The 27,705-nt window shown below is 36.1% G+C and overlaps 2 protein-coding genes across 2 annotated transcripts; both read left to right on the top strand.

Annotated features, from left to right (window-relative positions):
- The first annotated feature begins 339 nt into the window (after positions 1–339).
- Positions 340–9,458, top strand: LOC144437399 (NXPE family member 3-like). The gene is made up of 5 exons (XM_078126328.1): positions 340–435; positions 4,750–5,003; positions 5,655–6,212; positions 7,238–7,290; positions 8,686–9,458. Exons 1-5 carry the CDS (start codon positions 340–342, stop codon positions 9,456–9,458), a joined length of 1,734 nt encoding a protein of 577 aa, XP_077982454.1.
- Positions 9,459–12,332: 2,874 nt separating this feature from the next.
- Positions 12,333–27,443, top strand: LOC144437176 (CCR4-NOT transcription complex subunit 10-like). The gene is made up of 14 exons (XM_078126057.1): positions 12,333–13,104; positions 13,515–13,665; positions 15,547–15,698; positions 17,058–17,159; positions 18,933–19,016; positions 19,341–19,596; positions 20,001–20,206; positions 21,388–21,506; positions 22,109–22,282; positions 22,655–22,843; positions 23,505–23,632; positions 24,260–24,447; positions 24,843–24,918; positions 25,549–27,443. Exons 1-14 carry the CDS (start codon positions 12,805–12,807, stop codon positions 25,695–25,697), a joined length of 2,274 nt encoding a protein of 757 aa, XP_077982183.1. The 5' UTR covers positions 12,333–12,804; the 3' UTR covers positions 25,698–27,443.
- The last annotated feature ends 262 nt before the right edge of the window (positions 27,444–27,705 follow it).

Genomic DNA, 27,705 nt, shown 5'->3' with positions numbered 1-27,705 from the left:
ATCCACTGTAAAATACACACCTGAAGTTACTGCTGAGTTGTCTAACTTCGATCCCGCTTCTGACACCATGTAATGAGTTGGGGTTCGATGTGTAGTGGATGTGTGATGAAGAAGAGACACTGACAACGACAACGTGTATGAACGTAACTGCGTATCTGTATTATATATGAATAATTAATGAGGTCATGTAAGGTCAACTTCAGTCTAGCATTACAACTCATGACAGTTTCTATGGTGAATATTACATCAAAGTAAACAAGGATGACTACATAATCGGTGTACATTCATATACGACACGAAGGCCAAATACAGCATCGGAACATACGATTTCCATCCAATATGGGGCACCCTGCTGTGATGAGTAACCGTGAAATCATAGTTAGGACGTTGATGTTGTTAACTGGAATAACGATAGGACTGGTCATTTCCAACATGGTAAGTCAATGTTAAAAATAAAACACAATTTACTGTTAATACACTATAACTGTACTTCACAGTTCATGTGCTTTTTATCGATGAAGATTGTATAAGATTGTAATGCTGATGTTGAGTACTGCCGCAAATCGAGGTTTTAGTTCCTCGTTCGTGTGTTGTGTTGCTTGTTTATCACTTGATGACCATTTTTGTATACACTGGTTTCAAGTATTACTAGCACGTTTGAAGATTGAATCTATATCACAGACTGAAATGAATAGGATGAAGGGCGTATCTTCGTCGTACGTATGAACGCAATTCCTTAAAATTGACAGTAAGGGGTAGCCCATTCGATATCCTGGGGGGGGGGGGGGCTTGGAAGATTGGTGGAGCGTCATTATTTTTTTCCCACCTGCTTGCCTGAGAATTATTTTTTTTTCTCCTTCGCCTATGCTGGCAACTTTCTTTGCTTCTTTGAGATATCCGGATTTTTTTTATGTCAATGTTGAACACCTACATTTGTTGCCACTGTTTTCTGTTTTGTTTTCGCACACGGTAATACAGAGAGTAAAAATATGCTGTTCTATCACACACAGATTATATTTAGAAAATTACATATTTCATACATGTTTGATTTTCAATTAAATAAACATCGTTGACAGTTTTTATGCCATGGCATGGTGACACACAGAAAATACAAATCGGAAACTTGATTGGTGAGCTCAAACATTCAGATAGACCGGTCAGTTTCTCCAGCTTAGGGGATGGGGGTGTCAGTGTTTTTTTCCATTGGGCCGACAAAAAGTCACTGACCCCCGTGAATAAAGTTTCATAGCATCTGACGTAAGCTGTAGAGGGAAGAGCTTTGAGACTGGGATATGTCCACCTCTTGTGTGAGTGTGTGTGAATGGGGAGGGGGGGGTTCTAGGGGGTCTCCCCCTTGAAGTCCTGGAGGTTTTATACTTTTAAAGGCAATTTTCAGGCTATTAACAGACACTTTCAGACAATAATTTGCAAGCTTTACAAGACAGCTCTAACAATTGTAAAAAGCAAGTACACATGGTTGAAACATTTTTGAAATAAAGTTTCATAGCATCCTGACAGTAGAGGTGGAAGGAAGAACTTTGATTTGAGGCTTGGACATGTCTACCTCTTATGGGGGCCATAGGGGGTCTCCCCTAGAAGCTTTTCAAGTTTTTTACCAATTTTGGTGAATCTTATTGTTGGTTTAACGAATGAGTGGCCTCTGGGGTGATGGAGTCCAAGTCCCCCCCCCCGCCAGATCTGCAGTTTTTTGTTTCTATTTAGGCAATTTTTAGGTTATTCATAGCCTCTGAGATATATATTGCCAAGCATCGAAAAGCTAAAGTAAATATAACTTTTTAAATAAGTTTTCCATGTTATAAAAGTGGGCCTGTAACATTGGTATAGGGGCATTGATACTGCATGTATAGTAAAGTTACTGATGTGCTAGAGCACTTTAGGAGGTCATACCTAGTGTACAACAGAAACTTGAATTTGAGTTGTGGTGTCGATACATGTAGTGTCTGAAATAGGACGTATATCATCCCTTTTGACAAATTCATACTGAAGAGACTAGAACAATTTAGATTAAGTTCTTTTATAAACCATCCAATAGTATGAAGATTACCATTACAAAACCTTCAAGTTCACTTTTGCCCCAAAGTGTTAGATAAGTGAAGCACTGATTGTGAAACAGCCAAACACTTACATGGTTAGGTAATACATGTATTATATGTATAATTTTATGTATAGTTATGTTTGAACCTTTACATGAAGTGATATTTAAACCAGTTATGAAAGAAACAGAGACAAGAACAAATATATATATGTACCACAGGCTAACAAAACTGACTGGTCCCTGACATGTGTTTGAAACTGTTTGTCATGATTTGACAAGTGTCCTGGTTGGAGAGGTACGAGCAGGTTGAACAGTATACTCAAACCTGTGGATCATTTCCCTGCCAAGACATTTTTTTTCCTAGCAGCAGTGGTCCATCTTTTTTTTCCATCATCCACTCATATCGGGATTTTTTTTTCAAGCAAATCCATTTGGCATCTTTTCCCCCCGAAATCTCCCCCCCCCAGATATCAAATGGTCCACCCCTAATGATAGACCATCGAGTTTACAACAATTCCCGTTTATCTAATGTCACTTATATCAGTTGACGATGAAAAGAAAAGCATTATAAACATAGTAAACGACCAGAGAAATCTCCATTAAAAATTTTACAAATCACTTTACAGGAAAACTTGGAATGTCTATCGTCTAATCATGACTATATGTAAATTACGTGAATGACGCGAATACGTCCGTGAATTTGAAACAATAGGGCGCCTTGGGGACAATTGTTTTCCAGACATGCTATCTTTTAAAATACTAAACATGTAGAGTCATGCATGACATTCTTCCGATCAGTGGATGTTTATACTAACGGCATAATGGTCTTATCTAAAATGTGATTTCCCTATTCACTAAACTCTCTTATTCTCAGGAAAAATGATAGCAATACCTATTGAAACGAGATGGCGTATAAAATTTATAAAAGCACGTCTAAATTATTGTCCTGACAATCATAGACAAAAGTCTTCTCAATTGTCTGTGATATAACTACAACAGCGTCATGTCTGAACCCAAACACGGTAATTGCAAATTTATGAAAATCCTATAAATATCATACTGTCTTTATTTTCCATGTTAATCAGTTAAGATATGCGTACGACAACCTCATCATTGAAAGTATTCAATGTATATGCACTCTAGCGTGGCAGTATTTGTCGTATTACTTTATAACTTATACCGTGGAGAATACAGAATTTTTTATGGTTGATGTATTTACCAAATTATAATATTATATGAAATTTGAAGCTAGAACTTTTAAGATACAGCCTAGTTACCTAAAATCGTTAATTATGCAAATTTTTCATTAAAACTGTAAGCTATATCAACAAATTTTATAGGACGTACCCGCTTTGTATGGTTAACATGTACTAAATGATATTGAAATTCAAGTATGCATTCTTAAGATACATCCTAATTACTTAAAATGATTAAGTATGCAAATTAGTCATTAACACTGTAAGGTACATCAACAAACTTTATAGGACATATTCGATTTGTTATGGACGGAATTGTATTGAAATTGAAGTATGGTTTCTTACGATATAGCCTAATTACCGAAAATAATTAATTATGCAAATTATTCATTAACGCTGTAAGGTACATCACAGACAACTAACATACAAATTTTATAGGACAAATGCTCTTTGTTATGTTTAACGAATATACTAAATTATATTGAAATTGAAGTATGCAGTCTTGAGATATTGCTTAATTAGTAAATTTCATTGATATGCAAATTTCTCTAATCAAAACTAATCAGGTCTAGCCATTACCCCAAACATTGTGTGTACCAAATTTCAGTATAATTGAGCCAGCCGTTTTTAATAAAATGATGACACAGACAGACAGACAGACAGACAGACAGACAGACAGACAGACAGACAGACAGACACACACACACACACACACACGCGCGCGCGCGCGCACGCACGCACGCACACACACAGACGGACATATGACACACACACAGACAGACATCCCCCTTTTAATACCTCCCGTACACTTACCATGCAAAAGTTACTCAAAAGTCACATTTAAATCTTACATACCGTATTTAATGAATTATCTGCCAATCACAAAATATTTCAAAAGTTTTTAAAAAAAAATATAACTTGCATTGCAAGGTTAACCCCCAAAACCACCTCTGGCAACTGGACTAATGTGACGAGTTGGTAACTGACAAGTTGGCTTTGTGTCTCTTCTAATTGAAATTGTGAATTATGGCATATCCAAACCCAGCCATCTTTCTCAACAGCACACACATGATTGTGTACGTGCGTCCTTAGTCAAAAAACTAACATATACACACTTAGTTTTATACCGTGTAATGTAATGTAATGTAATGTAATGTAATGTAATGTAATGTAATGTAATGTAATGTGTGTGAATAGGTATGTATGGCCATCACTATAATCCTTTCTGTTTTTTTCGAAATAAGAAAGTGACAAACGTTTCTGCTTAAATTACGGGCCATATTAAGATATAAAAGGTACTGGTATGTTTGTACACTGTATGTATGTATGTATGTATGTATGTATGTATGTATGTATGTATGTATGTGTATGTATATGTGTGTGTGTATGTGTGTGTATGTGTCTGTGTAGGTGCTCCCTTCTCTAAATATTTAATTGTATGTGACCTAATTCTGATAGAAAAGAGATTTATGTAATCAATCTAACCGTTTTTTGTAGGAAGTGGATAATATCACTTTTAACAACGCTATTTCAATTTTCAAGCCATCTACATCCTTGCCAAAAAGAGTACGGTTTATACCCTCGGAGTCTCATTTTATATCAGAAGTAAAACAACTAATGGAAGAGATGCGTCTGAAGGAAAAAAATGTGAATGATTCTAACTTTAAGAGACGAGGACAAAAGAATATGTTGCCATTTACATCAAAAGTAGGGTCTGTTTTACCGATCTCACCACTAAAATCAAAGTTCAGGTGCGTATATAGTGACAAAATCTTCGCTTTCTGTCTGTTACTTGTCATGCTATCTGTAGTACATCTTCAGATGAATCAACAATGAATCAATGGATTAAACAAACTAACAAACTAACAAACAAACAAACACACAAACAACAGACAGACAGACAGACAGGCACAAACAAACAAACAAACAAACAAACAGAAGGCTGACAGTCATACATACATACATACATACATACATACATACATACATACATACATACATACATACATACATACATACATACATACATACACACATACGTACATACATACATACATACATATACATACATACATACATACATACATACATACATACATACATACATACATACACACACACACACATACATACATACATACATACATACATACATACATACATACATACATACATACATACATACATACATACATACATACATACATACGTACGTACGTACGTACATACATACATACATACATACATACATACATACATACATACATACATACATACATACATACATACATACATACATACATACATACATACGTACGTGCATACATACAACGAGGGGTGGATGGATGAAGTTCGTTATATATCAAAATCGTGATGGTAACCGATTGTTATTCCACCTGTAGATTAACCCCATCGTTCAATCAATATGGACAGCAACATACCGAAGGTGAATATGTCCACGTAGTTTTAGATGCATTTGACGTCAATGGACTTCAAAGAATAGTTGGTGGTGATTTTTTCTTTGCAATCATGTCAAATCTAAATAAGGGGAAGACTACAGCTGGGAGGGTTGTTGACTATAAGAACGGCAGCTACAGCGTTTACTTTTACGCTGGTTGGTCTGGACTTGCAAATATAACAATATCACTCATCCATCCAAGTGAAGCAATCGATTTTATCAAAACGAGTTATTTACCAAAGGAACGACGTGTTGACTGGATTGGATACTTTAAAGGCGGCATACAGAAAGAAAAGAGTGTTTGTTACATTGCGAGAGAGTCGATTTTGAAAGACAAATGTATATACCAAAATCAAAACGCTCTTGGAGGTACAGTCTTTGTGTGTGATAAACCACGGACTCTATCATGTGATCAATTAGCTTCATATAATGTTAATAAGACGTCTTTGGGTAATCATGTGAAAATACTCCTACCTCAGGATCAACGATATTTGTTTGCCAGGTAAATCTTTACTATACGAGATACATGTATGTATGTATGTATGTATGTATGTATGTATGTATGTATGTATGTATGTATGTATGTATGTATGCATGCATGCATGCATGCATGCATGTATGTATGTATGTATGTATGTATGTATGTATGTATGTATGTATGTATGTATGTATGTATGTATGTATGTATGTATGTATGTATGTATGTATGTATGTATGTATGTGGCATGCGGCAATAAAAGTAGGAGGAAAGTAAAGAAATCGTGCCAATACCCTCTCTCTCTCCTAGGTACTATCTATCTATATATCTGTCTATCTGTCTGTTTTCCTATCTGTCGACCTACCTACCTACCTACCTACCTGTCTGTCTGTCTGTCTGTCTGTCTGTCTGTCTGTCTGTCTGTCTGTCTGTCTGTCTGTCTGTCTGTCTGTCTGTCTGTCTGTCTATCTATCTATCTATCTATCTATCTATCTATCTATCTATCTATATATCTATATATCCATCCATCCATCCATCCATCCATCCATCTATCTCTGCCTGCCTGCCTGCCTGCCTGCCTGCCTGCCTGCCTGTCTGTCTGTCTGTCTGTCTGTCTGTCTGTCTGTCTGTCTGTCTGTCTGTCTGTCTGTCTGTCTGTCTGTCTGTCTGTCTGTCTGTCTGTCTATTGAGAATATATTATTAATTGTTCCAAGAATCAATAGGACAGTACAATACAGTTACTTTTGGAATGGTAAATTGGAAACGAATGATTCCGCCAGTCCGGAGAGAGACATCAACGCCGAATTATTGAATCATTGCGTTATCGAGGTCCTTAGTAGACGGATCAATTCGTTTCCAATCTACCGTTCCAAAGTTACTACATTGTACTGTCCTGTGTATCGGTTGTATTTGTCTACTACGATAACTATCATAGTCTTTAATAGGCATCGTGTTAATGTTTTATTCGTAAGTAAAAGTCAATGTAGATTGATATGCCAAGTCAATTTATGACTTCAAAATTTACATATAACTATTACATTTTTTTACAGACCTTACCTAAGAACGTTGTTGGCAGATAGTCCTTTGAAAATTGTGATTCAAGGTACGTGTAATTGTTACATTCAGTTCAAATATATGCACCAGATGCATGACGTGACGTGGTAATATTATTATGTCATTGGGGAGGGGTCACTTTTTACAAATCGGTTCTCGGGGAGGGCCATATTTTAGAAAATGGGCTCAGGGGAGGGTCGCACTTTACTTTGACTAACTGTATTGGTATTGTCTAACTTAACACTGTGTTAAAGGCATTGATTATATGTCTGTCTGTCTGTCTGATGATTGAGTGTATGGTAGGCCAATGAAGTGTATAGTTTTGTAAGCTACAACGTAAACGACTGCTCCTGAGATTTGAATGTACAAAAAGAGAGAGAGGAGAATGCTATTCTGTACTGCCTTTGCTTGAATACACGTTCTCTATCCATATCAGAAAGAATTAAGCAAATTGAGCGCGTTCAATTTGGACAGTTTTCTTTTGAGTTTCTCCACGTGTGACACTCCATGCCATATGGAGGATATGGGTGGGGTATTGTTGTAATGACGTTTTCAGATTCCGGTAGAAACGATTCACACTCATTTCCCGCCAAACGGTTTGCTACAAATTTCCCCGATATTGCAACACTCGTGTTTAGTTCGCATTTGTTGAATGAAAATATATTTTCTTTGAGACACTGTCCCGCCCCTGTCTTAGATACTAGTATGCTACATCCGAGTGGGAGACACAGACGTATTTAAGGGAAAGAGAAAAAAAAGGAAATACGCATATAAAGTCAAGAATATTCTTCTGTCTTCCTGATAAAGGAAATCAAAAGTACAAACCAGCAAAGCATGTAATTTTATTTTGGTACATGTCAATGTGAAATTGTTTTGTGTTCTGAACGAACATAAAATGGAATATTGGTGTCTTTAATACCTTAAAATGGCCCATAATTTAAGCAGAAACATTCGTTATACCTTTTTTGTCACTTTCTTATTTCGAAAAAAACATAAAGGATTTAAGCAAAGAGGCGTGTTAAAGGTCGGGTTTTCAATCCCAGGTTTTTGTATGAGTGCTATCGTATCAATGGAGTCACAAGGGTTACATAGGTCTATTCCTTTGTTCAGTATAAACTTTTCTGTAGTTCTACCAGATAACTGATTTTCATTCCTCATAACTCGAACCTGAGAGACTGATATATTGACTAAATGACGCCATTTGGTAATTCTTATTTTATATATATATTCCCGGAAAATGGACATGATTAGACACGTCTTCAAATTATCGAAAATAACAAATAAAAGCAATGGCCAAACAACTCAAAAACGTCCTGTCATTCCGCCCTCATTGGTTTCCTCTCTCTGGGAGAGATTGACTGATATGTGAGGGCGCTCCGTCACGGCGTACCATACATACTACACGAAACGTTACAGACTAACATTTTTTTTCTGATCTACACAGACGCAGACAAGGATCACCATGAGAAAATCAAGCTTCCGGTTTGTGGAGCCCAACTCCCCATACCCATTTCAGATGGCTACTGGGAGAGTGATATATGGACTTCTAAGACATGTCGGACACGTCATTGGACAGCAGATGAAGCGAAGCAATGTCTCCAGGGAAAGAATGTATATATGTTGGGAGATTCGACACTCAGACAATGGCATGAATCAGTGACACAACTTCTTGGTCAAAAAGTACAACGAAGCATTATTCAACGTTCTTGGACAGACTCCAATGTTAACATGAGCGTTGTGTTCCAATTCCATGCAATTATAATAGCATCGGCCACATTTCAATTCTGGGATCAAGTATTTGAAAGTGATTTCATCAATAACATAAAACTTGGCAATTGTAATCATATTATAGTATTGAGTCTTACGTATCACTTTCCAGCTTGGCCAATCAAGTCTTACATAGAAAGAGTTATTCATGTTCGACAAGCAATAATTCGATTGCAGAAACAATGCCCGGATGTTGTCGTCGTCATTAAAAGTTCCCATCCAAGAGACCATAATTCTCTAGAATCCCATATCCACAGTAGTGATTGGACGTTATTTATGATGAACAAAATACTAAGACAAGTATTTGATAATTTAGGGATCTCCTTTATTGATATATACGATATGGCATTGTCCCACTTCGCAGTTAACAAAGTCCATATGCCCATGCAAACTGTCATTCGTCAACAAATTGATATGTTTTTGTCCTATGTATGTCCTAATACGGTATGATTTCACTAAATATGAACTAAAATACACTGTATATTGTATTGTGCTCTCGCAGAAATATATTCAAAGTGTCGCACCATTATCACTCTATCATACTACTACAAACATACATTCACATACATTATTTTGCTGACACTAAAGTCTTGATTTTAGAGTGGATATATGGTAATTGAATAGTAAGTGTTGCCGGCTGCGCTTGGAATCTGCAAGTTGCAGGTTCGAGTTTTGATGCTGTTATTTGTTTTTCAATAGCTACAGAACTAATGTACCGTTATAGGTACATGCCAGAGTGTTTATTTCAAAGCACTTTGCGTATAATATGGGGAAAACACTAGACATAGCTAGATGAAAACTGACATTGTTACATATTGCATTGCATTGTGTTGCATTGTTTGTGTCGTATTGCATTGTATCACATCGTATAGCATTGTATCGTATCGCATCGTATCGTATTGTATTGTATTGCATTGTATTGTATTGCACTGAATTGCTATGCATTGTATGATATCGTATCGTAGTGTACTGTATTGTATATATGGCATTCAATTGTATTTGAAAGCGATGTCTGATTCGATAATTTTTTTCCAACTAATAATAACTTTCTCACCAGTCTCACCACACAAGTTCTTCTCCCAAATCATCTAACTTCTTTAAAAAACCACTGAGTTACGAAACCCATAGAAGATTCTAACCGTCTTTGCTCTCATTGCTCTCATTTATTACTGATCTACTGAGATATCTAGCCATATTTTTTGTGATACCCCGTCAACAAACAAAGAAACAAACAAAGAAACAAACAACCATAAGATTTACAAGGGGAGTGGCGAAAACAACCTCCGTCCATCATCCACATTTCAGCTGTTATTTTCGAAATGTATCTTCAAAGTGGAAATTGTAAAGTGTTGTACATTCATTAGACTTGCTCAAGTAATTTTATTTGAATAAAATATTTATGTGAAATTATAACCTAAGGGAGTGATTACGAAACAGTTGGGTGAACCTGTAAGCCCAGAGGCTTGTATAGTCTGGGAGGTATAAATTATGGATGAGATGAGTGATATAAGCTACAATGGTGCCCAATCCTTCAAACATCTTTACAAACATACTCCTACACTGCTGTGAACCAACACTTTGGCTCATGGGGTTTAGTTATATAGTGCTTTGCTGCCTATATCTATGCATGACCTGGTCATTCCTTATGAGCTATTGTTCCACACCTTACATTTTATATTTTTTTAATTACATCATCACATTCACAATGCATGACAAAGGCGAAGCTACATAAAGTTGTACATAAAAATGAATAATACACTCAAAACATTTGAAGATAGTGAGATTTAAAAAAAAATAAAACAGCTTCTTATATAATAGTTTTTATTTTGTTACTCATTGTGCGCACATATGAGCAACAAGATTATACAATGCAATGTAAAGTACCTGTAAACGCAAATCCTTCATATGATATATCATCACTAGAGGGCGCTATGCTGTCTCGACTGGCCTATTTGATCATCTATAGTGCATCAGTTATTTTAAAGTTTATTTTTGCCGAATAAAGAGGTCGTAAGAAAAATAATCCCACACATCAATGGTCTAAAGTGGAATATCTCAAACAAGTTTAAACTAATAGTGATTTTTTTTCTCATACTCGCCTTCTCAAATCTGCTCGTATTAGACAAAAAAAAATCCCCAACTCGATATAAGATATTACCTCATCCCATTCTAGTAAGCACGCGGCACTGTGGATACAATTCGTGTCTGTCCTGACTTCACAAACGCGTACAACTTTTAGTGTTTTAGTCAAATAAGAATTAATATTCAATAATTGTCATTGTAACGGATACCACAGTAAATAAATGTAGGTTAGAAATGGACAACTTCAGTCAAGGGTGTACTACATGAATCGGTCAACAAACAGAGGGAATTTTCAGCCAGGAAATAAGAATGGTACTAGACGTTTAGTCTTTATTAAGTCAGTAATCAGGGGAAAGAGAGAAAACAACAGAAAAATCAGTTTTGTCCACCACAGGCGCTGCTCCCTGTGGTTAAAGTATAAGTTGTCCCGTCACACTTCATATATACCGAAGGTTGATGTTGGTTAATGACAATTAATTATTTTCGCATTTATGCTCTCTAGGAAATTTGAAATAAATGTGTCCGTTACAACTGTCGGTTCTCATTGCTGAAGCACTTGAAGTGTATACACACACAAAAAAAATGACAATCAAAAATTTAACAAGTGGTAAAATCTCTGATTAGATTTCGCCCTGTCAACAAAACATCACCGGTTTGCCAAATATTTCATTGTCTCTGCCCAATGCAATACTAATGTATTCAATCTTTCGCTTGTTTCTCCAAACCATTTCAATATCTTGGGCTTTTAAATTCATTCATCGGATTAACCAGGCATAAAGCAGACCATATAGTGAATAGCTACTTGGACTTTCTTTCTACAAGGCATAAAGCATACCAGGCATAAAGCAAGATGAACTCCAGAAGTACTCGTACATTCAATAATTATTCTTGTTAGTTGTTATTCCCCTGTAAGGTTTATTTGTATTCAGTGTCATAAATGCAAACTTTAGTAGCTAGCTGGTGAGTTTTTGCTTGTTCAAAATTTCCCAAAAAACCTTGATCATCACTGGATCCGTATAGTTTTTCGAATGATATATTTATTGCTCACAATTTCTGGTTTGCACAAACATGAGTTTTTATCGCGACCAACCCCATGGTATATAAGACTTCTAATTTTCTATATCCAAATGTTCTATACTCGATATTCATGTTATAAAGCAATGGATTGTGGGTGGGGCTTCGTCGCGAGCTCCGCGCATGGAAATCGACGCATGCGTAGACTACCTATCCATCATGGCGGCAAATTGATAGTAAGCAGGCAGCCGAACTCTGAAAGTGTGAAACTTTGACGTTTTTGTAATCTTTCAACGACTATTGGGCACGATTGTTACCGATCGAAGTTATCAGGAAGTAGGAAGTCTCGCTAAAGTCTCAATTCTTGGTGATTATCTTTACCAGAGAGTGGGTGTTTCAAGGACGGTGTGCAGTCAGTGCCAGCTAGGTGGACGTGGAAGCCATTCAGTTCAAAGTAGTGATCTACAATCTACTCTTCAAGTTGCCAGTTCTTTTGGTGTTATCTTAAGGTCATCAATATATTTGAATTTATCTAGATGAACTTTTTTCATCGGAAATAATTTTGGACGCATTAATGTTACACTTGATATTTGAAAGCGAATCTGGAAAACATTGTCAATAGTATTACCGTCCTGTGTCAAAATGGTGTGAGTCAGAGTAATTCGAGTGTGTAGCACTGGATTCGAACTAAAATAACGTTATGTATTGTACGCCTAATTACAAAATGGCAGAAAGTGGTGATTTTGAAAATAAACCGGCGTCGCCCGCAGCATCTCCGGTGCCAGCTATATCAGAGGAAGAAAAAACAATTGCTCAGGCATGTATGAGTGACTTCGAGTCAGGACAATATGGTCCATGTATAACAAAGTTGAATAACCTTGCTGGTTTGCGACCCAGCGATTTTAAAGTGACTCATAACAAAACGGTTGCAGAGTTCTACCAATCTGGATGTACAAGGACAGATGAATTTAAACAAGCTTTACTACACATTTGTCAACAGGTAAGGTCTATGATCATTTATTAGATCCAACCACCAAACAAACACTGTCCCTTGCCTAGTTGACAGATAGTAAACTGAAGGGTTATGTAAACACAATTTTTTTGTGTCACAAGATGTTACTCTGCATTCATGAATTTGATGGAATGTCAAACTGGTTTAGCGAGAACACTGGTGACGAGATCACAAGGAAAAATTCTGAGAACAAGTGTAGAACTGTCATTGATTGTGTCAAAATCTTAACTTTCATCAGTCATCAATATGATATAATATATTGTAACACTCCTTGCAATGTTGGTACTCTCTGACTGAGAACAGAGTCACACAGACCAAATATATTTGACTCCGTAATCAAGTCAGAGCGTCCTCAAACCATACACAGTAAATTTACTTTATACCTGTTATTTTTCTAGGCCCAGGTGTCATTGGAAGATAATGACACTGTGGAAGATGTAGACCATGCCATTCTGTTTTACAACCAGGCTATCATACGGTATCATCTACGACAATACAGAGAAGCTGCCAAGATCTTAGAAAAGCTATTCCAGTTTATAGAACCGTTAGGTATGTTATTAAAGATACGGTAAAAGCAGTCATTGCAGAGTTTCAATTGCCAGTCAGAGGTCACGTTAAACCCATTGTCTGTGTGTATTTGATGCCATATTTGATAATGAGGATGCAAATTTTGGGGGATGTATGCACCCCTAGGGATGTGTAATGAGCAGAGGACAAATGGGTCTGTTCTGACTAGTGAAAACACTAACAAATAAACCTGATAAATTATGTGATGTCTGAGTTTGAATTGTTGTATAGTGATATGTAGAATTAGGAAACCCGAGCAAATTATATGTCCAGGACTTGGCTAGCTGCAATAATTGTAGTGTTTGCTGTAATTTTGAGGGTTTTTCTTCCGTTTTTGTGCTATTTTTCATTCCAATGTTTAACTGGAAGCAAATGCTACAATTCCTGTAAACGTAAACGCAAATTGACGGAAGCGATTCTGATCTGAATCACAGAGTTGGGTGGATTTTTCTGCTAAATTACACCTTACCTGCCAAAAAATCGGAAATTTCCTAACGCCAACATTAACTATGAAGCCTTCAAGCCCCAAGAAGTGTTCAGAGGTGCCCCAATTCTGTAAAAATCGGCAAATGTGGCAACCTGGTTTTCAACGTGATCTCGTCTATTTGCGTTTATGTTACAATAATTGTAGCATTTGCTTCCAGTTAAACATCGGAACAAAAAAAGCACAAAAACAGAAGAAAAAGCCCTCAAAATGACAGCAAACACTACAATTATTGCAGCCAAGACTCGGCATGCAGTATCCGGGAAATAATATGTGTTAGATGTGTGTTATAAAAGAATATATTGGTTTTACTGTATTAATACATTCCTATTATGTGCATGTTATCAGATTCTGTGGATGGAATCAACTTCTTCATAGTCTACAGGAGATTACAATAACATAACATGATGGTATATGATAGTTAGATGTTACTCTCCAATATTTTTCTTCGTTTAGCCAAGGAAAACACTTGTGACCTAAGCAGCCTTTGTCACTACTCTTCTAGCAACTCTTAGTAATAAAGCCCTTAGGTCACAAGTATTTTCCGACTGAATGAAGAAAAATATTGGAGAATAACATAATTATACCAACGCCAGTAATATCAAAGCAAAATCTGGGAAAGTAATGGCAATTTTGAATGTTTTGACTCATATTTCAAACACAGAACCAGTGACGTGAACACGCGTTGTTGTGACATAGACCGACCAGAGTATATATTCCATATTTATGACTTCTACATGGTATAATGCATTATACAACATACTTATTAGTTGCCTGACAGATACTACTTTGGCAAACATACTGTTCTAATGCATTCTTGAAGATTATGGAAGTCAACTATAGTAATGATAATATTACACCATGGCATGTAAAAGTCTGTGTTGAAGTTAGAAATGAAGTTCAAAGTGCCACTACTTGAGAAAAACTCACAAGTAGAGACACTGACTCTTACTGTGAGTGTAAGTATAGCGACAATGCTCATTGATGGCTTCTCTCAATACTTTGCAATACAACTGATTTCAAAATGATAGTTTGGTAATTATAAAGTTGATTATTTTCTACTTGCCATACTTCAGTCATATCAATAAACTTAAAAAAAGAATTATAGAGACAGTCTTTGTATACAATTAGTTTCAGTTTGTGTCTGTGTTTATTCATCTGTCATTGTCATGTCATATAGTCTTGGTTAATGTTAGAAATACAACAAGACATGTTATGAATTCCAATTCTTGACACAGCATGGGGAATACCAATTGATTATTGAATGTCTTCTTCAGTACTTCATGAGATCATCTGACCATCATTTTAATTTGTAACTACTGAAAGACATTTGTATAGATAGATTGAAGTTGTTTCCTAACACAATTGTTTGATTTCAGAAGAAAGCCTTGCCCATAAGGTGTTATTCCTCCTGATAGAAGTCTATCTGTGCACACATCAGCCGGATAAAGCTGTACCCAGTCTGGCGTATTTAGAGAAACTGCTGTATGGTGGTAATGGTAACAAGGGAGATAAAGACAAGTCTACTGAAGTGAGAATCAAACTATTCAACTATGTCTCAATAATGATACTTATTACATGTACCAGTTATTACTTGCACTATTGTGTGTGCATAATTTTGTCATTTATACCAGTGCAAATACCAAAAACATAATTGCATACCTACAAACAAATAAGGGCACGATTATTCCTTGCTAACGAAATATATGATCACTCAGTATCATTTTATGGAAATGTGCTGTTCAGATAAACAAAATGAAGATAAATAAAACAAATGTAATAATAACAAAATACCATGCCATGTGAGTGCCAGTGTGGTACACAGGTATTTTCACTCATGCTAATTGCTTGCAGTGTTTTCTGTGGCAGAGAACACTGCAAGCACTTAGTATGCCACTCTTGCATTCACACTTCATGGGGTTCTATCATGAATGTGTAGTTTATAGAAAAGTGATACAAACAGAATCAAAATGTTTGGAGTCGGAATGTCAGTGACTTGTCTTGTCAAATGTACAAGAGAGTTAATTGTAGAAACATTGTCATTTACAGTATGATGAGAATTGAAACATTTCACTGTGTCTGTGTAATGATGCTATTTGTTTAAAATAGAGATATGCAGAGAATCTAAATGTTGGAAGGTCTAGTCAAAATGTCCATGACTTATCAATTATTTGAGATAGTTATCTTAGAAGCAACTATGAATTGACTGGAGATGCCTCACAACAAGAGACAGAAATCCAAACAGTTAATTTTCAATTTGTTAAACATGTACAAATGTAACATCTTTGTATGGCCTATTTGTACACTGTAACTTGTAAGCCATCTTTGTTTAGTAGATGTACTAGAGATGTTTTGTACAGAACTTCCAGACCAGAGTGGAAAGTATGCAGCAATACTAGATATTCAGTGGTTGCTTATCCTGGCATAATGGTTATGTTAGAGTGTCTTCTTGTAGAACATTAAGATTGTCTATGTTGCTATGATGCTAAATTTCCATCTTGTTGTGAACTCCAAATGGCTGCGGTAGTATGTCCTCATGTTGCAAGATGCCCTCATCATGTTGCAGTTCATTATTAGTTAACATGTTGCTGCAATGCTGAATTATTTGGCTGGTCAAGATGAAAGCGGTTTGCGATCTGTTAAATAGTTTGTCCATGTTGATAGAGCTGTGTCTTTGCTAGCACTAACAGTAGATGAGAGCTAGCACAGTCCCAGCTCCAGCTCCAGCACCAGGCTAGCTAACAGATCGCAATTGCTTTTATCCACCCATTTCACTGCTTATCTGAAATGGCTGTTGAAGACTGCCCTCTTGTGGCCAGATACTAGTATTAGGTAGAAGTATGGTGGTACAATGCTAAATGTTACATTCTTATCTCTCATTTTGTTTCAGGGATCTTTGTCACAACAGAGTAGCAGAGATAGGGACAACAAAGATGGTGGTGATGGAAGTCCATCTCCATTTTATGAAAAATATAAATTGAAACTCCACATGGTAAGAAACAAAATTTCTCCTAGAGTTTAAAAATGTACAATAAATCATTGAAATACGTATCATGAGTACCGAAGTATAAACTTTATATTTGCAAACAATTCATGAGATGGCTAGAATGCTATAATCCTCATTACCTGCACTTAAATATATATACTATATATATACTGTATCAGGGCTCGAAATTCATTTTTTTTCCTTGGTAGCCCAGGTGGGCTACCATCTTTAAAATTTGGTAGCCCGAGAGCAATGACTGGTAGCCCATATGTATGCATTCCTAAATTAATGGTGTCTGTGTATATATGTAACTATATGATGTATTGAATTCGATGATTGATTGAATAACTTAAGAGTCACATTAACACATTATTTGTGTGTATTTCATGCCATATTTGACATTGGGAACGCAATTTTTTGCATGTATGTGTCTCTGGGGACGTGTCATAAAGAGGGACCGTATGAGGCTTACTGTTACAACGTACGGTTATCATTGCAATGAAGAAAAAACATGTAGTCGCAGTTCGTACTTGTAACTATTATCTAAATCTCTTGGTGAAGTGAGACCTGTAAAATTTGAATATGATTCAACGTATGGAAAACGTATAAACAGTTTCATAAGCCCCATGGCCATTTCCTGATGTGGAGACTACGTCTTGGGTAGTTTAGAAACTATGTGCTGTTATCATTATCAATCCACGTGATTGGTTACTTATTAACAGACGGGTTAGACAGGATTTGTATTAATACATGACGGCCATTACGGCAAAGGCCCTTCCATTCATGGGCGAAGAGATAATCAAACAGAGTCTAAGACCACATCAGCAGACGGTCCATGCTGAAAACTTCACTCAGATAAATTCAAATCATCATGTCACCATTTCATTCTCACTAAAACTTCAACTTTCTTTTGAGCTTTGCTACTACTACTAGATCGAATACATTACGTGAATTTACCATTCACCACTGCATGCTCTCAGGGGTTGCGTGAGCGTGGTTTACACACGGAATGTTTTAGGCATCGTTCAAGAATAAACAAATCTGTAGGTGTATACCAAGTTAACAGTTCTCATCAGCATAAAATTTTATCAAACACCATTACAACTGTGTCTCTGTCAAGTTGAAAGTTAAAGCTGTCATTCATGTTATGGAATTTAGTTACTGCAGCAGTGCTGTACCGAGAGTGTACTGTACTCCGACTCCGAGAAGAACCGGAAGGGCCCGGGCCGGAGAGCAGATTTCCAGAGAGTGATACCATGGGAAATTGAAAGTACAGAAAGATAACATTAAATCGCTATACAGAATATAGTTGCATATAAATGTTTTGTTGTGACATTTTGGAAGTACAAGCTGTGTATACGATGAACGGAAGAATGACGTGTACTGTGTACATGTATTTCATGTACATTTGATATGCATGTAGTGTGGATGCAAATTTGGAAAAGACGCACAGTACAGATTTTGACGCTAATTTTGGCGATAACACGTCCCACAGGACTGCGACCTCGGAGGCCCCCGGCCCGGGAAGGTGTCGGAGTCAGGGTGTCACAGTTTCATTCAAAACTTAGTAGCCCAATTGGGCTACCACTCACATAATTTGGTAGCCCAGAGACAAACATTGGTAGTCTGTGGACGCGGGACTACCGCGAATTTCGAGCCCTGTGTATTCTTATAAGTCCCACATCAAATTCTGTCATTTTATCTTAAAAAGAAATTTGTTTTCAAATTTTCTGTAGTGAGTGAAATATGAGTATATGTTTCTCACCACTTCCATTACAGTATAAAGCAAGAATATATCTGCAGCTGAAGTCAATGAAAAACTGCAAGAGAGAAATCAAGTCAGTCATGACATTAGCAGGAATGGTAAGAATTATTTCATAAATGAACTGACCACCGTATCTTAATTTTCCACTCAATTTCAAACTTGTTTGCTTAAACCTGTGCAAGCAAAACATTTTTCCTGGAAGAGCAAAGCATAAAAACATACACTGTTATGAAAAATTGAAATTTTCACAATTTTTTCTGTTCACGTGTTCTTAAATATATTTGCAGACTTCCAGCCAAGTTGAAATTTTCATTAATATACACTCTTTCTTATCTTGAAATACAGAAATGTCTCTTTGCCAGACTACCCTAATCAACTTGAAATTTACTCCTTTTTTTATTCTCAAATCCTTTTCTTTTCAGACCGCTCCAGCATGTTTTATTAAGAGTAATTTTGAATACCTAAGACAAAACTATCGGAAAGCCATCAAACTACTAAACAGTGCCCCAGAATCAGGTAGTGTCCTGAAGACAGGAGAGTGTAGATCAGCTATGTATTACAACAACCAGGGATGTGTACATTTCTATATGAGGAAGTACAATCTCAGTGCTTACTATTTCCGTAAGGCTTTACAGGAAAATGAAAACGCTTTACAGGAACTGCCAAAGAGATCTTCACGTGAGTATTGTATCTGCTGTGATAGGATTGTGTAAGTTGTCAGATTTCATGTGTGATACAACCTATGAAAACACTGGTGCATTTAATTGCTTGTGGTAAGTAGGAACGAGACAAGGTTCATGCATAGACAAATCATGTAATGTATTTAGTATCAGTAACTCATCAAAGCATACCACAGGAGCTTGGAACCCATAACTCTGTTTACTGATAGAATACTACATGTTATAAGATATGGTGGGGTGGGGGGAGGAGGAGGAGTTGTGTTACTGAAAGTAAAATATTTCTGTATACATGTACTAGTATCAGTTGATCAGATCTTACTTTAAATGATATAGCCTAGATAAAATGTCAGCAAGAAAGATGTGCTAGTCAACCTATCAAATCATACATTTTCTCTACCATAGCACATTCTCTGCTGTCCGGTCGACCACTTTGTACCCTGGCAATAAACAAGAGATACGAGTTGTTACACAACAGTGGTATAACTCTACTCCACGCAGGCAGACCACTAGCTGCGTTTGACTGCCTCATAGAAGCTGTACAAGTCTATCATTCCAATGCTAGACTTTGGCTTCGTCTAGCTGAATGCTGTATAGCTGCCAATAAAGGGGTATGTCTTCACATTTTACTATTTCTCTACTTTATCCACATGTACAATACAGTGGATGTGACAAAATGCATACTTTTAGATCTTTAAAGAGAAAATATGTGTTTCCTGTCAATTTCTCAGTGACCCGTATGCTTTATATTTTATTTATTTATTTATATTTATTTATTCGTATATTTTATTTGATTTATTTATATTCATTTATTCGTATGTTTAATTGTTGGTGGACGCAAATATACCATGAGCTACTGTTGAAGTATTCTAGAATTTCTGAGAGTAACCCCAATACAAGAGTTTATCATAATGAATTCTGTAGATATAAGTATAGGAAATAGTGTACAATGAGGCACACCATTACTGAGTTGTAGTTCCTACTTATACCATACTTCCATTGTGACATTATAACTCCCTACAAATAAGCAATGTCAAATTGACAAATCCATGATATCTTTCCAAATAGCGAGAGAAAGTTTATAGTCATACATAATATCACTGACAAAGTGGGTGATATTGTGGTGTTCTTCATTGTGTACATGTTCTGCTGAGAGCGGGGCAAATGTAGACTGAACCTACCTTACTTTGTCTCAAGGGACAGTGGGAAGGAAAGTCGTCATTCAATGGTTGCAAACAGCTACTTTTGTTTTCACTTGCTTCAAAAACACAGTACAAGAATAAAAATATTACAGAGGAAAAAGTTAACTTGAGTCATATAATACATACAATTTGTTTGTAAAACAGAAAGTAAACCATTGTGTCAACATAACTGGTGCACTACAGTATATGATATAGTCACAATAAGTGTTGACCACAATTATGGTAAAACATTTATTTTATTGCTTAAAAAATTTGGCAGAATGGCAACTTGAGATGTGTCAGGTACACTTTAATGTGGCAGACAATACAAGGAGAAAGTAAACACTACTTGTAAATAACTCATCCAATCGGCCTGTTGTATTCAGTGCATCTGTTGTTAACACCTTTCACAGCAGTTGATTATAGAAATATGATAACTGATATGATAGTGAGACTTATGTCAGCAGATAAATTTTTTGTGCATATTCAGCTAAAATAAATGATTCGCTGAACAACAGTTGATACGTCAACCCATACTAGAAAGTTAGTGATACAAATTATTTATTGTTTTTAAATCTAACTGGTTTAAATGCACTAATTGTTGTATCCAGAGTCCAGAAGAAGAACCTAAAGGACTACCATCAGCTCCAAAGAAGGGTATTGTACAGGCAATTATAGGTTCTGGTAAACATAGAAAGATTATATTAGGTTCATCAGATAACAAATACAGGTAAGCTCAAAAATCTATCATATGTTTCCTTGGCAACTATTCTGCCTACCGTAGTAGTAAGATTAGATTGATTCCCACGTAGACCCAAATGCTGTTGTGGTCTTGAAGTAGTGTTTACTCTGTCTTGAGTACTTAATGGTTGATCAATATATATGCTTTGTACCCCAAACAAAATGAAGAAGATTAGTAACTTGTGGTCATGGATGTTAGAGACTCCACCATGACAAAACTGATGAACACTGGGCTCAATATCTTGGCTAGCTGAGTAAGTTTTTTTTAACTCAAACAAATCAAGGTGACAAGTAACATTAGGGTGGTTGTGTTAGAGTATATGGCAATAACATGATTGTAAATGTTCTACCCAAAGAAAAATTGTTATTGCATGGAAAGTGTCCTTCAGCATTGCCTAATGTGCAACTCTCAAATTCTTTGAAGTTTTAATTAAGTGCAAAACTGAACTAGAGGTTAAGGTAGAGGAGGTAAGATGTCTCACAGACTGACTTATACATAGCTGGCAAATGCTAATAATATGACCAGCAGACACACTGATGTGTAACTGATTTCATATATGTAAATCAATGCTTTCTTTTGTTTTATTTCAGCAGTGATGGACAATCAGCTGCCATGCCGGTGGCTACTTTAGAATTTGCGTCTATCTGTTTACGAAATGCGCTGTCTCTGCTCTCAGAACAAGAAACTTCCACTCCACCAGCTACAACAGGGGCTTCCAACAGACCACCTAGTGAATCTGAACAGACATCAACAACTGAAACAAGGTAAACAGAATGTACTGTAAACCTGCATATTTTCACGACTAGAAAATTTTGCGATTTTACAGTCTTCATGTAGTTCACAAAGATTAATTTTCACTAATAACCATACTGGTACATTGCATTATGCAGAAATAGATATTTTCGCTACTACTTATTTTCGTGTTTTTGTTTTGTAGCGAAATTAGCGAAAATAAATCTTACGCGAACATTTCCAGGTTTACAGTATATAGCTTACAGTTGACATGCAAGGTTATGAATCAGATAACACAATATGTTTAATGAAAAAGTAGAAAGTCCAGGCATTTTACATTTAAAGAACATCTTTCAGGTTTTATCACCAAATAATTAAAATTGAAAACTTTTATCTTCCAACAGTAAGTTAAGTGTTCCTGCTGGTGAGTTGGCACTCCCAGGTGCACCATTAAAACCACATGAGGTTGACAGTCTGAGATGCTCTGTGTTGGCAAATAGTGCGTACGTCTGTCTTGGTCTTGGTGACAATCTCTCAGCTCTAGAACATGCTATAACTCTACTGAAGCAGCCCAGACTATCTGGATCACACAAGTAAGTTGTATTAAGATGAAAATCAAACTATCATGTCAGTATTAATATTCATCTTGACTCACAGAATCCCAGAAGGAGGCTACTTTCAATTCTCAACCAACTCTCCTTCACCTCTCACCCCATCATTTAAGTATGCCATAATAACCTGCTATCATATCTGCTATCAGAGCTCTGTCAAAAGCTAAACACATGATTTAACATGTTTTAGGAATAACATAAAAATATAGCCACCAAAACCATAAAATTAGACTGTACCCCCTCCCCCTCAGTATGTGTCTACATTGTCACTAAATATATTGATCTGCTATATTTAGTTAATTTTCATGTACTTTTCACAGATAATTAACTGTTTGATTATTTGTATCATAGACAGATTTATACCATTATTCTTCCTCTTTCTACACTAAACAACCAGGACTGAGTTCATGCATGTACTGTATGTGGACTCCATGGAAGTCAAAATACACAATACTGCATCATTCAAAGTGCACAATATTTGATGCAAACTGTTCTCAATTAACAAAGTACTGTATTCTGGTTTTCTGTCAGAATCAACTGGCAATATCACCCATGCCATCAACTATCTACAAAATATAGTACCTCAGTTTATTAAGACCACTGTATAAATTTAATGATGATGATGATGTTGTTGACATTTCAGATTTCTTGGTCATCTGTATGCAGCTGAAGCCTTAGTATCACTAGACAGGATTGCAGATGCAGTTGGACACCTCTCTCCTGATAATGTTACGGATGTCTCTGTAATATGTCCAAACTTATCAGATTCAAGTAAGTTTACAGAATAGCTTAACCTTCAATGCAAAATCAAGTTTACATTAGAACGATATAAATGTATCAGACTATCCCAATATAGACTACCCCTTTATCTTAGTTATAACAAACATAAGCAGTGATTGGTTATTGTTGCTTCAGTTGTGCTCTCCAGCTGGTTATCCCTGTCTTTTCTGATTTGGCCCCTGTACTTCACAATTTGGTGAAAACCCTAATAACTGTGTTTGTTTGATATACATTATCATGTAACATTCATATCAATCCATCATCAAAATCATTTGGATCCCTAATTAGTTTGAGTATTAGCCCACAATGGTACTCATGTATGCACAAAGGTCAGTCAAAATTATGAGGACCGTGCGCAGTCCTCAATCGCTGATTTCAATGAGTTTACTGACGTTGATTGAATATGTAGTGTTGATAGGAAGATTGTCTCAGATATGTGTTATTGAGGGAAAGAATAAGTTAAGGTATAGATATGTTCTTGCATATGGAAGAAGTTGCTTATCTGGATGGCCTCTTGGTGCGTGTTTGTTTTCCTGGAATTATGAACATGTAATGTATATATATATATATACATATACATATACACTTATATATATATATAATGTTAACTTTGTCTAGGTGGAGATAAAAGTGGCAATGATCTAACAGGTAGTGAATCTAGTGGTGACATTTCAGAAGCACCCATGGTTGTGGCTAGATACTTCCCAGCATCTATACAGTTAGCTAGAGCAACTCTACTCTTCAATCTAGCAAGTGCACATTGTCTAAGAAGTGAATATGAAAAGGCGAGAAGGTGTCTTCATCAGGTAGGTTGCTGGCTTTATTGTCCTTGAAGTGGGAAAAACAAGAAACTGTAAATATGTCACTCTGGGCATACCTGTTTCTCATCTCCCATTCTCTTCGTATGACAAGTGGTTATCATTTCACATGTAAAAAACACTCGTGCAAAATCTGAAGAATTTCAATTGTGAAGTCATATATGTAGAAGAGATTAAGTGATGCAGCTTTGTTATTTTCTGCTCTCAATATCAATTGACAAAACCATTCCATATTATCAATGTAATGTTTTTGCTATTGCAAGGAGTTTTATTCTCGGTCATCAATACAATATAGTGACATGTCAAGATATGAAAGATTCACACCAGTACATTAGATGATGAAATCTTACTTTGATTATTATTCTATATTTTCTTTTCTCAAGGCCTGTATGTTAATTCCTCCCCAAGATATCCCTCAGCAGGCTTTGCTTCTTGGGGTTTATCTAGAACTCCAGCACGGTAAGTAACACTAGAAATTTGATAGTTGAATACTGATACAGTGTACCCACTGTGACTGTATAGACATGAGACACTTACTGTATAGATGTGAGTCACCCACTGTGAACTTGAGAGACACTCACTATATAGATGTGAGGGCCTGAGGCATTCACAGTATAGATGCGAGATATCCACTGTATAGACATGAGGCACCCACTGCATAGAGACATGAGGCACTTACTTTATAGACACAGGGCACCCATTTTATAGACTCGAGGCACCCACTGTATAAACATGAAGCACTCACTTTATAAATGTAAGGTACCCACTGTATAGACATGAGGCACTCACTTTAATATAATTGCATAGACGTTAGGTACCCAAAGTGTAAAATCAGTTTGCCCACATAAGAAACATGAAGCACCTACTGAAGAGGCATCCTTTCTCAAATGAATGAAGGCTCCATTGAAAGGTCACCAAACACTTGTATTTGAAAGGTCTCCAAAACACTTGTATTTGAAAGGTCTCCAAAACACTTGTATTTGAAAGGTCTCCAAAACTCTTGTATTTGATGTATTTTGTTGCCAACACAAATTTTCATTCTGTAATATTTAGAATTTAATGTAGCCTTTTTATTTTATTCCACTGCAGGCAACACACCACTAGCTTTGCAAATGATAAAGAAGAACCAACTATTGCCCTATGTCAAGATATCAGAGTCAAGGCACAGTATTTCAAGTACCCCAACTGTGGCAGTTGGTACAGTACAGGCACCCATTGGTAGAAAAATACGCAAATAATTTAACCAAGTAGTATGATGTACCAGTAATCCAAATAAATCTGATATAGTTAGATCTGGTCAGACCTATTTCAAGTTGTCTATAAAGTGTACCTGTTGTAGTATGTTATTTATGAACAGTTTTCTGGTGGGTAATATGAAAGAATGACAGTTAGCATGACAGTGATTTAATCATTGCATAGAGTCCAGTCGTGTGGCCATTTTTGATTTTTGCCATTCTCTACCTGCCTAGCATTTCGCTAACAGCCACACGTTCAAACCTAACATTAAAGTATAATTTTATGCAGTGATGTTGAACCCCACTTATATAGGTCTACATTCAGCATGAAATCTATCCAACTGTCTAAGTTGGCGCTTATCACAAAGTGATGCTATTGATGTCATCTCATAGCCGAAAAAAAAAATCAGTAGGGATTTGCGCTTGCTTTCAGTCTGAAACTTCATTAAGTAAAAAACCATTAATGAAATGCTAGGTAGGTAGGGAAAGATGAGAGCTAATAATCCCCATATAACTGAACTCTACGCTAATATGACCAGTAACCTGGTATTTTTATATCTACTGCATGCAATGTTATGCATAATTCACAATGTGAAATGTTGAATGGAAGAGTTGTATAGTCTACAAAAAATTGATATTGGAAAAAAATTATGATATGTGGCAGGAATGTTGGTGACTGTAAATGTGCAAAGTGTGAAAATCAAGTCATGTAGTAGTTGTATAATGTAATCACTTATCTGTATCTAACTCTCTGAACAAAATGTTAAATCATCACTATTTTGGCAGCTTCGAGATAAATCATTTTGAACAGTTGCCAATCAGTTCCAAAATATGGTTGCAGTGTGATATGTCAAACTACTAGTATTGTGTCAGTGTTTCATCAGATGTGAGAAGTATATTTTAAGTACTTTACTTTCTGTTTCAAGCTTTGTTGGGAAATAGACACTTGAGTATGATGTTTAGTTGAGAGGGATGAACATTGAAGTCGTATGTGAAATGTCCATTCCTATATGAAGTGAGTTTATAGCAGTTGTTTGCTGTACTTTACACATCCACAAACATCCATTCAGAGCCATAGAAACTGAAAACAGATCATACAATGACATCATGAAGGGAACACTGTAAATCATTGTTTTCACACAAGTGTTACCTCATCATACTCACAAAAATCGTATAAACAATTATAGAGATCTTTCACTATGCAGGTTATTTTTCCATGTCCAACATCCAACTAACTTGAAGTAAATAGTTAAATTACCAGAGCTGACTCTAATCATGCTCTCAAGCTGGATACTTTTCATACATGCTTCTAAAAATATTGTTTTTAGTGATGATGATCTAGAAAGGTGATGACGGAGTTTGTTTTGTGATGGAGGAAAATGACAGAGAAGACTGTCAAAGACATGTCAATAGAGGGCGCCTTTTTAAAAAAAAATTCACAGAGTAGTTTTGCAAAGGCTTTCTCCAGTACATGTAGTAACATTTCCACACATTGAAAATTATTTGAAGAATTATTTACATGTAAAATATGTTATATAATCTCAAAACCACACATAGCCAGCTATTTGGTTAATTGGAGACACAAAAGCGAGTTACAGTATAAGTGGAGACATGCTGATAACATGTATGCCATAAATCTGTGAGGTAAATTTGAATTAACATACTTGCAGAGTTAATTTGCAAGAGTATTTCACTAAAATAATTTACTCTTTTTACCCTTCAAAAATGATTGAATTAATTTTTTGTGGAAGAAACTTAAATTTGGATTATTTTTTTTGCAATGCAAGCAAATAAAGTTGCCCATTGAAGTTGGTGTAATGAAAAGAGACCTGTGAAGTGTGTTTTGTTGTGTACTGTCCTATTATATCCAGTATGTTGGTTTGTTTAATTTGTACTTTACTGAATGTAGATCTCATGGCAAGGTATTCATACTAGTGATGTAGAATGGGGGAGAAATAGCCATCCATATATAAATTACACCCAGTCCGTGAAACGTGAATGAAATGTGCAA

Source organism: Glandiceps talaboti, chromosome 7, assembly GCF_964340395.1.
Source record: "Glandiceps talaboti chromosome 7, keGlaTala1.1, whole genome shotgun sequence".
In the NCBI taxonomy this organism is placed as follows: domain Eukaryota; kingdom Metazoa; phylum Hemichordata; class Enteropneusta; family Spengelidae; genus Glandiceps; species Glandiceps talaboti.
The sequence above is the reverse complement of the archived record's forward strand: the minus strand, read 5'-3'. Positions and strand labels throughout refer to the sequence as shown.